This window comes from Nanorana parkeri, unplaced genomic scaffold, assembly GCF_000935625.1.
Source record: "Nanorana parkeri isolate BGI_ZX_2015 unplaced genomic scaffold, ASM93562v1 scaffold647, whole genome shotgun sequence".
Lineage (NCBI taxonomy): Eukaryota > Metazoa > Chordata > Amphibia > Anura > Dicroglossidae > Nanorana > Nanorana parkeri.
The window spans coordinates 466,710-483,696 of NW_017306915.1; the positions used below are offsets into that span (position 1 = coordinate 466,710).

Below are 16,987 nucleotides of genomic sequence, written 5' to 3' on the forward strand. Positions count from 1 at the left end.
CCGCCTGCACCCAGCAAATCATCCTCCCAGTAACGAGAAGCCAGCACCCCCCAGTGTTTGTTTAGCACTACTCACCCTCTCCTCCCTCCAGCACTTCCTTCCACATCCTCCTCCACCAATGGTCCTTGTTCCTCCTACAAGTTGAGTGACTATTAGTAATATTAAACCCATTTCCTGTAAGCCCAGGTGTCATGATCTGGTTTTAGGCTCGCAGTCCAGTAGCTAAAATAGCAGGTAAGTTCGGGTTTATAAACAGGCCAGGTTGGGCGCACAAGTAGCAGAAGGCTTAAAACTAAACTACAGAAAGCTTTCATTTAAATATATTCCTCGATAGCCACAAAGAATATAAATCCACTTTGTGTACTCTAAATGCCTTTGCTAACTTAGATATTACCTTCTAAAAGTAGTGGTGATATCATCCTTGGTCTGCGCATAACCTATGCAGAGTGCAGAGCTGTGGGAGGGCCCGGCAGGCTCCACCCACTACAGGCTGCCTGTAGAAAACTACAAGGAGGGCAGATAGAAGACCAGACACCCTGCACAAGGAGAGAGAACAGCAGTGACTGGTCTTTATTAAATGAGGCTCCTGCACTTTGCAGGAGATGTTTCCAGCTGAATTACTGTACAGACCTGGAAAAAATGAACAATAGAGGCCAAGAGTCATGTAAGAATACACATGGCTTTTGTATTTAGACAAAATTAGTTTATCCTGGATTTCTGTATATAGGAAGTTCTGGGGAGGAGCAAGGAGGTCAGAGTTTAGCAAGAAACTGGGTATCTATGAAGATTGACCAAGAGAGCAGGCAAGGAGCTTTCTGGAGTAGGAAGAGCTATAGCCAGGCACAAAAGAAACCCTGGATTTGTATCCTGGCATCAGACTGTCATGGATGCAACCATTGGGGTGCATCATAACATAGTCTGGGCTTATAGTAATGTGCTGCATAGGTTGCCAATCGCACGTCAGAACATGAGTGACATTTTTGCAGAAGAGGGCTGCCCACCATTAACAATGGAGAAGAGGGAAGACCCAGGGACGGCACTTTACCACCCTCCTGGAATGCAGTATAGTGATTGGAAGCGGACCTGCTTCATGGGGAGAGACCTGAAACCGGTAGTTGGGATTTCATTGGACTAGAAATTCCCAACTGTGTCCCCATTATTTGCAGATGTTACCATAGGGGACCAGCCTGCAATGCTCCAGATTATCACTACTGAGCTTTCGAAACTGGCAGAAATCAAATTATAAAATGGCAAAACATCATTCTTAGTGATTCTCTCTGCTTAGTTCCTCAGGTTTTTCCTCGATCCCCTGAACCTGAACACTTGGATAAAGGATGAATGGAGTCACATATATGATTCCAACTACGTCAAGGAAAATTGGATCACTCCTTTGCTTAAGTAAGTCTTATGTGCCATGACGGCTTTATCGCCTCTGTTAAAATGGCCACACAGGTTATTGGATCAAAGTGCTGTCCTTTCCTCTTCTAGTCCGAGTTCTACTGTACAGGGGATTTAAGAATGCCAGGTCCAATACAGTATAGGTACTTACACTGACTGAATTTAAAATGAGTGTAATTATTTTTTATTGCTACATTTAGCGTTAATTGATGTTTAATTTCTATCTCTCTGGAGTTCGGCCTTAAAGAAGAACTTCAGGAAATGTAAAAATAACTGTGCATGGGCACTACAAGGGTTAACTGCTTGTCTTGCTCTAGGGGCTAAAATATACTGTAGAAGATATGCTCACCTTGGCTGCTAGACCGGTCCCTGCAGCCTCTTCTTCTTCCCTGGGCTCCAGCGGTCTAAGGCAGCCTTTCTCAACCTAGGGTGCCTTCTAGCTTTGTCAGAGGTGACTTCAAAATTTTACACATATTCCATGTCATGTATTTCTATGGTGCAGGCATGACGGCCACCAGCACCATGGAAATACATTATGCTAATCTTGAGGGGGTGGCGTTGCATCCAGGACCTCCCCCAGTATTCAGAAGAGAACAGAAGTCCCCCCTCCGTCCAGACCTGCTCCATTTCCCATCCTCTGCCGCAGGATTATAAGGTAGGACTGAGGACTCTGATGTGAAAGTGGAAAGGGGATGCCAAGTAATTTTTTGTTTCTGTTTTTTTCTTGCGTGGCGTTACGCTTTAAAATCTATACCAGACCCCTTTCTAGGATAAGTGGATAGTATAGATTTTGGGGGAAGTGCTGGAGTAGCTCCACTGCAAGGTTTGTTTTTTTAAATTCCCCAAGCGTGCAAACCTAAAAAAAAAATGTATTACATTGCAGCTTACCAGTCCTTGGATGCGGTGGCTCCATTAGTTTTTATTTTCCAGGCTAAGAAACATTTTCAGAAGCTACAGAAGACACCTGTTGACCTTGCCCCAGACATGCAGAAATGATCATTTCCTGTAAGATGGAAAGAAAGCACAAACATCCTTATCTTACCTTTGTAAACTATTGTCCCACAACTCCACAAGATAAAGGAGCGGAACAAAGGCAGACACAGGCCTGGGTGGCTCCTTCAATAGATACAGTGGAGAAAAAAGTGTTGACATGAAGGAACAGAAAGTGTGAAAAGTAAAAAACGAATGCAGCCCCCACATTTAATGACTGGTAAGCTGCAATATATGACATTTTTGTGTTTGGGTTTAGATCTTTTAGGCCTCATTCACACTGCCGTACAATTCGCTGTGTACATGCGTATTGTCCCATATGCAGCATATGCAAAAAAATGGCTCTATACACATAGCTGCGTATGAAGCCGTATATTTGTGCTGCGTAAAGATGCACAAAAACAGAATGGACCCGAGATGCGTCCGAGCAACGTATTTCTGCGTATTTTACGCGCATATACGCGTCTTTGCGCGCATACAGTTCATTAAAATTTCTATAACTAAAGATGCATTCTGGGATTGCATATAGTATACGTATATACGCAATATACAATTTTGCTCTTGCATTGTGTGTGCATGAGGCCTTGCAGCTGCTGTGAGTGATGTTACATATTGCCTATGCCTTTGTCTTGATCTGCTTTTATCCTGTACAAGTGTCAGTGGTGCAGCTTGTAGCTGATAGACTGTAGAAATATGACCTAACATATCTGACCTATTGCGTGTCTTCTGATTCCAGATATCTGTCTGTAATTCATTTCTGAGGCATTAATGTAATCCTATGACCCGCATGTGTGTTTTCTACTAGCTGGCAGTCTGAAGTACTGGATATAATAGATGGCCTTGAAAGTGAGTCAGGAACCGGTTCTACTCCAGTGAAAACATCAAAAGTAACAGAAGTGAAAGAGTTCATTTTAACAAAGCCGAAACCGAGAACCATACCAGTGCCGCAGAGAATTCCATCCCAGAAACCTCACCAGCCGGTACGTTGGATTCATTTACGTCAGATTTACCGTATACTGTTCCCAAAACTGTCATTTAAAGTGAACTCACTGTTTGCCACGGTAATAGGAACTTTAATGGTTTTGGGTTCATCCTATTTTACATTTATTTATGTTAAGTAGACATATGCACCGGCACAAAATGTGTTTCGTTTTCATTCGGATTTTTAGTTTTTTGGGGATTTGGGTCCGAAAGTCAATTCGTTTTGGGATTCGGATGAAATTGGTTAGCGGCAGTATGTACAAATTTTCTTTCCAGATGAATTTTCGTTGCAGCAAAGTGACATTAGACAAAAGGAAATTTTATTTTTAATTTTTACAGTCCGCAGATGAAAAAAAAGCGTGAGTTCCCCTCCTGATTATTACCAGACCCTTTAGGTCTAGTAGAAATGTTAGGAGGGACCCCCAAGTTAAAAAAAAAAAAGCACGCGGGGTTCCCCACAAATGCCATACCAGGCCCTTTAGGTCTGGTAGGAATTTTGAGGGGGAACCCCACCCCAAAAAAATAGGGAGAAAAAACTTGGGGTCCTCCCTAAAATTCCTACCAGACCATTGATCCGTGCACAGGCCCGGCAGGGCAGGAAAGGGGGAGGAACGATCGAGTGCCCCCCTCCCTACGCTTTACCAGGCCACGTGCCCTTGGCATTGGGAGGGTTTATATAGGGGAAGTGATTAGGGTGATGTGTCACTTCCTGTGCACTGTTTGGCACGCTCGGTCCATGGCGTCCCGCGAATGCGCAGAAGAGCGCATTTCCCGATAGTACGGGAAAGCTTGCTTGCCGCATGCGCAGTTACAGGGGATCGCTTACAGTACCCCTTTAATTAAGGGGGCACACAGATGCTGCCCCCCCTCTACTCATTCACTAAAGGGTTAAACTAGAATGTAAATAAACACGCCACACTTTTAGAAAAAAATCCTTTTAATTAAAAAATTCAGTCAATTTTTGACAATTTCTTTATTTAAAAAAAATAAAAATGGATCCATCGATGTAATCCAGCGTCAATCACGATGCACGATGCCCGCCGACTCGGCGAAAAAACAAACAAACTGGGGCTACTCCCATACTGCAAGGGTTAAGTGCTCCTTTTTGTCTAGGGAGCTACAGAAAAAAAGTTTCTACAAAATCACTTAAAGTTGAAACTATAGTCTCAGCAATACACCAATAGAAAGGACTTTGGAGACGGTGCCAAAACATCAACGGCCAAAACTATTTCTTTGCTCTCAGTGTGCACCTTAATCATCTCTCCCTAAAGCCCATAAATTTACTACATCGCGATCGTCACCTCTGAGGCTCCTGATGTACTTTCTCCATTGCTTATGTCGATATTATTCTGTTTGGGTCCATTTTCTGTAGTTTTCGATTTGCATTGTTTGGTAAGTGTGATCAACGGCATTCTTTCTTATTAATATGCCTGGCATGACTGGCCGATGTGTTTGCACTCCTTAAAATTCAGTTAAATCAATGAGGAAACATGAATATTATGCAGCCGCTGTGAGGATTCCAAGAAGGACAAGTCATTTTTAGGAACCCAGGCATGTCTGTAGGGCAGCGGTGCATGACAGATCTTCTGTCACTGAAGGATTAACCTGTGGCTTCAGTTGTGTTTATACATATTGCTGGTGCTGCGATGTGATGGGATTGAGTTCAGGTTTCTTCATGCTTCCCCTTTAGATCAGCAGATCACCTTCGCTAAAGCCAGTTCACATATTAAATAAAACAAATAGTATTTGAGAGACTGTAGGGCTCATTTAGACTTACATACGGCAATGGAAAGGGTGTAAACCGATAGACGCCAATCAAAAATGCAAAAATTATTCTTTAATTTCAGTAAAGTAATTTGCCTATAGGGGGCTGTGCCTATTTAAAGTAGCTGCGTCCGGCATCCAAGTAATGTTCACTTTGCCTCTGATCTTCATTTTGCGCTTGCATTGCCTTGAACCGACTTACCATCTACTGACCCTTGCCTGTTTTCTTGATCTCGTCTCTGTCTGCTGCCTGGACCAACCTTTGCCTGTATACTTACCAAATCTCTGCCTGGACTGACCCTTTGCCTGCGTGCTGACCACATCTCTGCCTGCATCCTAGATTGAGCCTTGCCTGTATACCGACTATGTCTCTGCCTGCTCCCTGGACCAACCCTTTGCCTGTATACTGTGCCACATCTCTGTCTGCTGTCTGGACTGACCCTTTGCCTGTATACCGATCGTGTCACTGCCTGCGCCTACCATCTGCCTTTGCCTGCATACTGGCTACATCTCTGCCTGCTACCTGGACTGATGCGTTGTTTGTACACTGGCCATGTCTCTGCCTACCACCCGTTCCTTGATTTCCGACCTGGTCCTTCTTTCTCTCCTATCCAGCTTGTGCAAGTTAATCTACACACGCTAGAGCAGGGTGAACCTAGGGGTTGCAACCTGGGGGTCATCATGCAGGCAAATCCAAACCTCCATGAGGGGGTCCCTGGCAGAATACCGACTAGCCCTTATGCTCCATGCCCTAGGGGATCCTACATCAGCAGCTCAAACTTGAGTTCACTTCCATCACCTTTGTGACACTTTGATTCTGCTGGAAAGATCTCCCCCTATTTTATATCCTAGTGACACCACGACAAAAGATAAGGTCAATGGGAGTCCCCAGGGCAGGAAGACTCTCTTTTGGTAGATTGTCCCATCGTTTCCTCTCCCTTTGGCACCTGCCATTGGTACAAGAAGGGAAAGAATATCTGTCCAATATGGACACAGACTGCAATAAAATCCTGACAGAGATTTTAACCCGTCCTCAACCTGTGCAGAACAAAATCCAATTTTGCCTGGGCTTGGACTTTAATAAGTTAGAGATCTTCCTACTTTCAGTCTACTCTACATTCTTATCAAAAACTAATCTATGGAATACTGCACAAATTGTGTCTTATTAGATAGTGACAATTTCTGCTTATCATAACCAAATGTAATATGTTATTTTGTTTGCATATACCAATATGTTTTTTTTGCATGCAGGTTCCTGAGAGTACCTACAAAACTCCAAAAGAGCAAGAAATACTTCAAGGGAGAAAACAAAAGAATCGCCAGAAAGCAGAGGTATGACCGCCTAGTGCAGATTGTAAATCCTTATCTCCACTGTGCATGCAAATATAGCTCAATTTCTGATTGTGAGCCCATGGCCTTATCACATATATAGCTTATTAAGGTTCAATGGTTAATTATATTCCACCTATATCTTGTGTGCTGTGGTTAGACCCCTATGTCAATGGTGCGTCTTGTAGTGATATGGGTCAGAAAAGGAACGATAATGAATGGTGGGAGACATTTCATGCCCCTGGAGGTATGGTATATTAAAGACACTCACAGAGGCTCCAGGGCTGGAGCAGAGGGGAGGTAGAAGTTGCAGGCCATCAGAGAAGTGAGTACTACTTCTTCTTTTTTCAGGGAGCTGCCATTTTCATTTCTGCAGAGAGCTGCAAGATCTCTTTAGGTAACAGGAGAACTTGAAGTTTAGTCCCCTCTGCATCCTGGGTGGTCTTGAGGTGTATGCAAATACTGATTCTGAAACTGGAAAGGTGGGGCTGTGTGACACCCCAGAAATGTGCAACTCTATATTGATCAGAAAGGCACGGGGAAGTGGCAAAACTGTGATCTGGATGCTGCGGCTGAATGCTGTGCACCCCAGGTTTTAGTGGGGAGCCTGAGGTGCCCTATTTTAGTCACTTTAATAACTTTATCCAAGTAACCGATTTGCTTTAAAAAATGAACTTTGGCTGTGATATTGTTTTATTTTTTTTAAAGGTTTGTTTTGTTTTTCTTATCTCTTTTAAATAAAATATCTTTATTTTACAATTGGATTTTCTACTGGATACACCAAAGCATTGTGGGTATTCTAAAATTACTGGTTGCATCAAAGCATTGTGGGTATTCTAAATATACTGGGTACACCAAAGCAATGTTCGTAATTTAGTGATAAAAATATCCTGTACTGGATTGGAGAAATCCAATATACCTGCCATATAACATATACCAACACAGTTTATAAAAGGCAAATGAGCGATAATGTGTATTTACTGTCAATGGATTATGGGGAATAAGTACAGGACACATAGAACTCTCTGTTATTTTTATTTGCTGAGGCTGAAAAAGACCACCGAGGTTCTGACTAACCCCCGGACACCATCCAGCATACCAGCCCTTCCTGCATTTACCAGGCTTGCGGATTTCCAGTCCGGGCCTGTCTCCAGGGCACATACACCTTCTCAGTAGCTCAGTAGTCTCTAGAATTGATCCTGCAATGGCTATATATTCCATAGGACATCATGCTGCGTTCCTCATTATACATTCCCCGCAGTCCTCTCCCTGTTAATTGTCAGGGCATAGGCTTGTCGCTGCCTTTTCTGAGGTGTCAGCATATGTGATAAAAGCCTTGGCCGGGAACACCACAAGGACAATTGTTCTCCATACAAAGGCTTTTAAATGAGCACAGAAGTTTGTCAATAGGATCACATCCATTAATGAGATCACCGATAGGCAGTAGAAAATCTGTTCATGCAGCATGGTTTGTTTGCTGCCAAACAGTGGAGAGACAGCTCAGCTGCTGTATTTACTGGGGTCATTGTGCCCTGCTCAACACCGATCCCCGAACACAGGACTAAGTCCTGCATACAACTACTGTGCAGTAACAGAGACACCGGGACCCATGGTGACAGGACAGTCATAAAGTAAATCTTGAATAGAGATTCCACCAGCATGAGAATTCCATGACAGTGCAAATCCATTTTATTGATAGATGTCACTCAAATGACAAGCGCTTTCGGGGCCACACAGGGCCTCCTTCATCAGGCTCAGAGCATTACATTTTCATGCTGGTGTCATCTTTATTCAAGTTTTACTGTGAGCGGCGCCATCCGCAGTCATTACTAGCACCCGTTACTTTTGGGATATCCTGTAAGGAGTGCTTCAAGACACATGGACACAGGACAGTCATAGAGGAGTGTACAATTAGATAGGCTGCAATATAGAAACAGACCAAACAAGCCACATATAGACAAAGCAACATTGTAAGAACTGGTAGAAAGGCAGGACAAAGACCGAAGGTACTCCTAAAAACAGACATGAGAGTTCTACATAGATTTGCAATGCTGTGGGGATTGACAGGACATAAGTATAGGCTTGGGCAACACTGTAGGTATAAAAGGAAAGAATGAATGAAAATATGAAGCGTCATGTACTAATATGCATCAGCTCATAGAAACTAGTTCAGTTTCATTAGTTTCAGTAGTCCCAATGATCATCTCTGGCAATGCAGGTTACAGCACATTATTACTCCCTATGCCATGAAGCCAAAAGTGTAAGTGCATCCGGAAACTGCTTTAGAACACTGCCACCCCGTGGCAAAACTGCAATGGTGCTGACCTCTATCTATCTATCTATCTATCTATCTATCTATCTATCTATCTATCTATCTATATATATATATATATAAAAGGAAAATTATTAGCTTTATGTATCAAGTAATAACATAGTGCATTTACAGAAAAAAAATCCTAAATCGGTATTTTGGTGTGTCCACCCTTTTACCTTTACAACAGCATCACAACTCTTCTAAATTAAAGATTTTTCAGGCATATGATCCAATCCATTGTTAAACAATTATGCCAAAAAAGTGCAAATGATCAACTAGGTGACATGTAGGTTAGAATGCAATTATTAAATCAAACAGAATCATCTGTATAGTAGGAATGGAACTGGGTGAGGAAATGCCATGCTCTACTAACAATTTGGGGTTTCTAAGAACAACTCAGTGTAAAAGATCTTACCCAATGGCAAGACTGAGCACAGCAACAAGACCCAGAGTGGTCTTACAGCATCAATAAGGTATCTCACAAGCAGAAATCTCAAGGAAGATAGTTGTTTCCAGATATGCTTTCCAAGCTCTTCTGCAGAAGCACAAAGAAACAGGTAATGGCGAGAACTGAGAATGCAGCAGTCAGCCAATGAAACAGTAAAACAGCAAACAGCAGATGAAAGACACATCATCCAGACTTTCCTTTGCAATTGGAACACAACAAATAATGATTTGATTTAGGTTTGTTTCAGTTTATGCACTTTGTAGGTTGTTAATTGATACTATTCATTGCATTATTTTTAAAAGCATCTTCACTTTACAACATTTTTTCACAAGTGCTTAAAGAAGAACTATGAGGTGAGGGAAAATCACTCATCCTCATAGTTCGAGCCCACGTGTGACATTTAAACTGTCACACGTTGGCTCAATAGATCGGGACATGAGCGAACACATACCCTTAAGAGAACTATGGGGAAAAACACTTACCCCTTAGTTCTCTTTTAAAATGATTCCACAGTAATGTATATTTTCATGATATATCGAATAGGGCCACATAGAAGAGTCAAGTGCTACTATTGTTGCAACTAATGCTCGGGCACTCGGTAGAAATTTTCCAACATGTTGTAAAATGTTTCAGAACAATAATCAGCCCCTTTTCTTATACAAAAAGATGTCTTACCCAGGGCATACAGAACACTTGTGGGTGTGAGCACTTGCTAGTGCATTTAAGGGGTGTATTTATTAACAATTCGCAGGGCCACTCATCCTGGAAAACTCTACCAGTGTTCATTCTGTGCAATGAAGCGAACGTTCTTAGTATATTTTCTATTCAAGTTTAATGTAATACCATGAAAAATACTACATTATGGAAACTAGATAGAGCTGAGGAGCACAGAAAAAAAATACTCCTTTTCTACGCTCTTGATCTCCATCTAGTGGCCATAATGCAGTATTTTCCCAATACTACTTAAAGTGACATTAAAGTCAAAAAAAATTTCCCTCCCCCCTATGTTAATGTCAGCACTTACCTTAAATTATGTATTTTATTCCGATCTTCTTCTTCTTTCCCCATGTTTTCATCTGTCCCTCCAGCGGTGCGGTGGCTCTCCGATCCAGCGCTGACACCTCTCTGCTTGCAGGCCCTTCCGATCCAGCAGTGTCTGCAGGCGGGTGCGCGCGTCCATAGACTTACCTTGCGTCTCTGCTCATCTCCCGGCCGAGAATCGGAACTGCGCATGCACCCTCCCCAAGATCCGTACGAGCAGTCCCTGATTCTCTGCGCAGGAGCGCGCAAAGAAAAAAAATACGTTTAAACCGATGTTTTAGCGGGTTTTTTTTTTTTTTAAACTATTTGCCTATATCTACTGCTTGATAGCAGTAGATATAGGCAAAAAAACGGGAGGGTTTAGAACCCCTTTAACTGAAAAAAAAGTTTGGACTATACATATACAGTACAATGAGACTATTGGAAAACAAGCACTGTCATTTAAAAACATGCACCAGGAAGATTTACCTGCTGTGAATGTTTGGCGAATGTCAGATTCACTGCTGCATAAATGACTGTGTGCCAGACTTTTCAAATTATTATTATTATTACATAGTATTTATATAGCGCCAACAGTTTGCGCAGCGCTTTACAATGTAAGGAAGACATTACAATCACAATACAATTCAAGACAAGGTGGTAAGGAGGGCCCTGCCCCTGAGGGCTTACAATTTAAAAGGGAGGGGGATGGTTCACATTTTAAATTGCAAGTGAGATTTTGCACAATGTATTTACTCTTCTGTGTATTTCAGGAGCTCCTGATAGAAGCTAACGTGGCACAGTTCAAGTGTGCTAATGCAGAGAAGTCAGAGAAAACCAAGGTGAGTCAAGCTGTACATGGGAATGTGGAAACGCTGCTTTATTTATTAGTAATAACCCAGTCATCCGTAATATATTATTTAGCTCCTACAAACTCAAACTGAATAACTTCTTCATGTCATGGTTTGTAGTGGAGGCAATGACAAAAGATAAAAGTCCAGGGACACAATCTTTGCAGTTACAAATATGGTACATAACTTTGAACAAGAAGAATGTCTCTTTGTATGGAGATTGGTAGAAGTAGCTGTGCAAATATGAATTATGACCTTCCAGCAGGCTGGGTGCTGCCATCTCATTTGAAGAGATCTTCATTCCATACTACTAATATCAGCACCAGTCTTAACACAAGAATAAACTGTATGTCAAATTACCTTGTTTTGTGCATTTAATTTCCCTGTAATTATGGATGATGTTATAATATTTACCAGGCCTGAGACTGCTGCTGGCCACCACCATTGTGGATGAAACATCAGCAGCCCCAGGCAGCCTCAGAGCTGTCACTCAAATGATGCTCTGTAGTATTCCCCTTCTATAATTATTTTATGTTTGAGGCTCACTTAGCAGCCTCTCTGTAACACCTCTGCAACGCACGCCTAGGATCACAACTGCGGAGCAACTTCTTTAACGGTTTAGTCAGTAAGCGGTCTCTTGCATACTCTCTCAGCAAGTTAGAGATGTGTATGAGACCGGTAACATCATGTAACTGTAGGGGAACAATGGAGATATGCAGGATCACTGTGACACCTTGAAGCGTCTGACACCACTGTAGTAGGAGCCCCCAGGGGTGAGTTTAGGATCAGCAAGGCAGGATGGTAAGTCTGGTACCTCACTATGATTGGAGTAATCAACTTCCTACTTTCTACAGTATGCCCTACACAACTCAGGAATATCTGGCAATTCACAGGTAAGTAAGTTCAGTTCTGGTATGTCAGAGGTGTGGGAAAAGATACCACAAGTGAAGTAATGGAAACAGCAATAGTCCCTCCAGTAAGACAATGACAACACCCTGTCGCGTATATAGCAGCAATATAGAAGTCAGCCACAGATACTTGCGGTTGTGGAGGTCTCAGCAGAGATGTATCGCAGATGGTGGTAGTTGGAAGGCACAGCTGTGCCGCTATCACTCCAGGTACTTGCGGTTCAGGTCACGTAGCAATGGTAATTTGGTTCCCCAGTACAACCACTACAGTTGCTAGGAAGGGGTGGAAGTCTGGGAGAAGACTGAGGTCCCGTGTGCGGACTGCAGATGCAGAGAGTGAATCTTCAGCGTTCACTGTCACAAACAGTAGGACGCCGAAGATTCGTCTGGCCGCGGCTTAAGGAGCGTCGTGCGTGGCCCCGGATCCGGGGTAAGTTTCTTACACTCTCATTTATATGACAGGACAGAGAGGCTGATAGTAGGAGCTTGCACACAGCAGAGCACTGAATTATACACAAGTAAGGAAATATAAATACAGAAGTATAAGCAATAAAAAGTAAGGAAATATAAATACAGAAGTATAAGCAATAAAAAGTAAGGAAATACTGAGGAAATACGTGCTGATTATCCTCTAGCCACCAATCTGGGCACTGATCTTTGTCCCCTCGGAGCTCGCGGTATACTGAGCTTAGGGTGATGGGAGGACGCTAGTTTGTGTCCTCCCGTTACCCTAAGGAGAACTATGGGGAAAAGCCCTGACCCCATAGTTCTCCTTTAAAGATCAAAGTATGTAGCTCATAGACAAGTTGATACATTTGTTCACAGGTTTACTTTCTGCATAGAAATAACATTCAGCCAGGGTCTATCATATAGACATCTTCTGGATCTTAGAATCCTTGCAGTTTTGAACAGAATATATTTGCAATCATCTGGTCTAGCGAGCATATATGGCAGACCACTATTGGTCAGAACCGATTACTTTTACTCACGGTTCTTTTCATGTGACGTCTTTCCGATATTTTTTGATGAATTCACTCTTAGAGCTTTTCCATTCTTGAAACACATCCTTTGTCTTCTGCAGTATTGTTAATGGTTAAACATCAATATTCCGCGGCGGTAACGCCATTTTTTCAAATAATCTGTGCAGGCAGTTCCTTCAATATAACAGGCAGGTAATGTTTCCCACAGGAACTACGTCAAAATGTTTTCCAATCTTCTATTGTCCAATTTGGTGAGCCCTTGCGAATTGTAGCCTCTGTTAATGGTTCTTAGCTGGCAGGAGTGGCACTCGGTGTGGTCTTCTGCTGCTGTAGCCCATCTGCTTCAAGGTTCAATGTGTTGTGCATCCAGAGACGTTCTTCTGCTGACCTCAGTTGTAACGAGTGGTTATTCGAGTTACTGTTGCCTTTCTATCAGCTTGAAGCAGTCTGGCCATTCTCTAACATCAACAAGTTTTTTTACCCAAAGACCTGCCACTCACTGGATATTTTCTCTTTTCTGAACCATTCTCTGTAAACTTTAAAGATGGTTATGTGTGAAAATCCCAGATCAGCAGCTTCTGAAATATTCAGACCAGCCCCTCTGGCACCTACAACCATGCCATGCTCAAAGCCACTTAAATCCCCTTTCTTCCCCATTCTGATGCTCGGTTTGAACTTCAGCAGATTGTCTTGACCACGTCTACATGTCTAAACACATTCTGTTGCTGCCATGTGATTGGCTGATAAGATATTTGCATTAACAAGCAGTTAAACAGGTGTACCTAATAGAGTGGCCAATGAATGTATGTTCTTAGTAAATTTTTGAATGTAATATTAGAAAAAGTATGACTGAGGAACATGGGAAATAAGTATTTGCGTTAGTATTACTTTTGACTTGTAAAGGAAATGCTAAGAATGGTAATTTTTCTTCAAACTGTTTGTGAATACACCCCTTGTGTATATCTGAGCCAGTCCATGAGCACAGGACATTCAGTTGCAATCCCATGCTATCGCTGTTACTTTAAATTATATGGTTAGTAAATCACCTGCTTTTTTTTTTTTCTTTGTAGCGTGTTTTGTCAGAAATAATGAAAGAAGAAGATAATAAACTGGCTTTTAATAAACCGAAAGCTCAGCAAGTGTCGATAAAGAAGGTAAGAGCTTATCACTAATGAATATTCTATCTTTTCCTTGTCAGCCAATCTAAAGGAAAACTTCCGCCAGGGCAATAATAAGAAGGAACCATTCCCTTACTGCAGATGCCGATGCCGTGGTCTGATTCCAGTATCTAGTGATGCTTCGTATCAAAACCAATACTAGAAAGACAGATTATTTATGTTTAATTTAATTAAATCTTGATCTAAATTTAAATGAACAAGCTCTGATGAGGCATTTAAGAAAGTTTGCAGAATAACTCAGATACAGAAGCTAAATTTGATCCGGAAAGCAGAAATTATAGAGCCCATATGGGACCCAACAGCCTCTTTACCCCTCTAGTAACATGTCTCAGTTGATAGTAGTTCATAGAATGGAACCATTTTGCTGATTCATTCAAACTGGAGGAGAAAATGAACTCAGGATTGGAGTTTTTGCCCATAGCAGCCAAGAAAGTTTCACCTTAAATTAAGAAATGTGGAGTATTTGGGTGTACACCCTAACTAAGTGTTCCCCTGTCCATGGGGTCCTGTAGGATGCTGTGCCTGTGAGCCTTGTCATCCTCCCAAGAGTCCCAAACACCACAATATGCACTGCCATCATCAAAGTCAAAGAATCTGCCTGCTATTCAGGAGAACTCCCAGATGTTTGAGGCACTCTGGGCTCAGGGTGGCCAGCATGCTCCGAGCCCAGGGTGACCAGGATGCTCAGGGTGGCCGAGATGCTCCGGACTCAGGGTGGCCAGCATGCTCCGGGCTCAGGGTGGCCAGGATGCTCAGGGTGGCCAGGATGCTCCGGGCTCAGGGTGGCCAGGATGCTCAGGGTGGCTGGCATGCTGTGGACACAGAGTGGTCACGATGCTCCGGGCTCAGGGTGGTCGGGGCACTAAAGTTGGAGTCACAACTTTGCATTTTAAAGAGACCCTGTCACCAGACTTCAAATGATGTTTTATAGTTGGGATTCAGCTTTCTGCGCTGGAAACAACATACTGCAGTCTAGGAGTGGGGCTTAGTGTAAGGGGTGGGGCTTTATGTTAAAACAGCCCATCATAGAAGTGTCTGCCAACGTTTAGAACAGGGGTGAGTAAACCTCAGTCCTGCAGCTGTGGTGCAACTACAAATCCCATGAGGCATTGCAAGACTCTGGCTGCCACAGGTATTACTGCTAGAGGCAGGTGCATACTGGAATATGTAGTTTCACCACAGCTGGAGGGCTGGAGTTTGCCCATCCATACTTTAGAGAAAAGGAGATATAGGGAGCGTGACACATGTCACGTAAGGATCCTAAAGTAAGTGCCCAGACATGCCATGTACTTTCATAGAATACATTGTAATCAGATTATGCCATCACCCTTCTTTCCTATAATATCAATGGGGAGTCTGGCGCCCCCCCCCCCCCATCCTTCTAGCATAGTTCTTATCCATTGAGACAGATGTGGCAGAAGACAAAAGCTTGTCTTAATATAATTATAGGGTATAAGACTAATTTGATACATTAGCTGAGCATTCTGTACAACTCTCTTCTTGTCTGGTGATCTCTTAGCTATTTGGGGGTTTTTTTCATTTAATTTTATACTTTTACTGTATTGCTTCTTCCCTGCTTTGCCTCCTCACTTTTTATTGTCTATCTCTAACTTTAAGTCCGTATGGGCCCTATAACCTATAGAGACTGAGTTATTAAGCTGTGTGGATATTGTGAATAGAGCTAAACAGCAAAGCATTGAAATGATACCAGGAGATTCACAGCGTAGTAGGGAAATGATCTAGATGTGTAAAGAAAATAAATCCTGGATTACACAAATACACAAATAAAATGGGATATTAATGTAAGTTTTGAAAAGCCCAGCTCCAGGCTCTACCCGCCCCCCCTTTTTCCCTCAAAGGCCCGCAAGGCAGTAATTGATCCTCTTTTTTTAGCATTTACCTTTTCCAGGCCAGTCACAGCATTCTCTCCCCTTTGCATCTTCTCTGGGCTGGGTGGTCCTCAATAATGCTCAGAGTTCTCAGGGAGTGCAGGGTGGTGACGCTTCCTCAAGGCGGGTCTATTATGCCCTGCACCAACACCATGTCCTCTAGTGGTGAAAAGAGATTAGCTTTCTTTAATAACGGGCGGGATGTCTGCTTCTTTAACATCTTTTCACTAACTCTGCATATATCCATTGTGATCAACGTTATACAGTATTGCCATTCTTGTCTAGGTTCAACCAGCAGTACTCTAACATGGTTGTTCCTATCCCCAGGTGGACAATGTACTAGTAAAACTGAATGCTACAGCCATATTACGAGAGGGCGCCCTCTACCAGCGGCAGGTAGAAAAAGAACTACGCAGGTACGTGGTATGGGGACTAAATAGGTACGTCTGTCTAGATTCGGCTGCCCATAGACTAACATTGGGCTTCTGATCGGGCCCATGTAAAAGGGGTCTTAGGACTACTGTCAGGAAGTGGTCAGGGCAGCTGATATGCTCCTTCTTTTTCTGATGTAGCGACTCACCAAGTTGTAAATAAAGGGTGAGAATGACAGCCACATGATGTGTTATATCCGGGGTAGGCAACCTCAGCACTCCAACTGTGGTGAAACTACAATTCTCTTCATGCTCCTGCCTCTGGTAGTCACGCATGTGGCTGTTAGAGTATTCCAGTGCCTCATGGGACTTGTAGTTCCACAATAGCTCAAGTGCCCGCCTGTGTGTTATACTTTAATGGTATATGTATATCTATTTATTGAACCTGTCACAAATACCTCTATAGTATTTGTACAATACAATTAGTAGTAAAACTGTTTGATGCACATAGTGGCCCACTGACACAATGTGAGCCCCGGTCTGTGTTCAGCGGTCTGGGAATACAT

At 42.7% G+C, this 16,987-nt stretch overlaps 1 protein-coding gene across 1 annotated transcript in view; it reads left to right on the forward strand.

Moving 5' to 3' along the window:
* The window catches only part of CFAP99 (cilia and flagella associated protein 99), a 69,904-nt gene that overhangs the window by 20,130 nt on the left and 32,787 nt on the right, over positions 1-16,987 (forward strand). The window contains exons 5-10 of the mRNA XM_018563276.1: positions 1,286-1,398; positions 3,194-3,368; positions 6,385-6,465; positions 11,018-11,086; positions 14,054-14,137; positions 16,378-16,466. Coding sequence (XP_018418778.1) covers positions 1,286-1,398; positions 3,194-3,368; positions 6,385-6,465; positions 11,018-11,086; positions 14,054-14,137; positions 16,378-16,466 — 611 coding nt within the window. The remainder of the gene's footprint in view (positions 1-1,285; positions 1,399-3,193; positions 3,369-6,384; positions 6,466-11,017; positions 11,087-14,053; positions 14,138-16,377; positions 16,467-16,987) is intronic.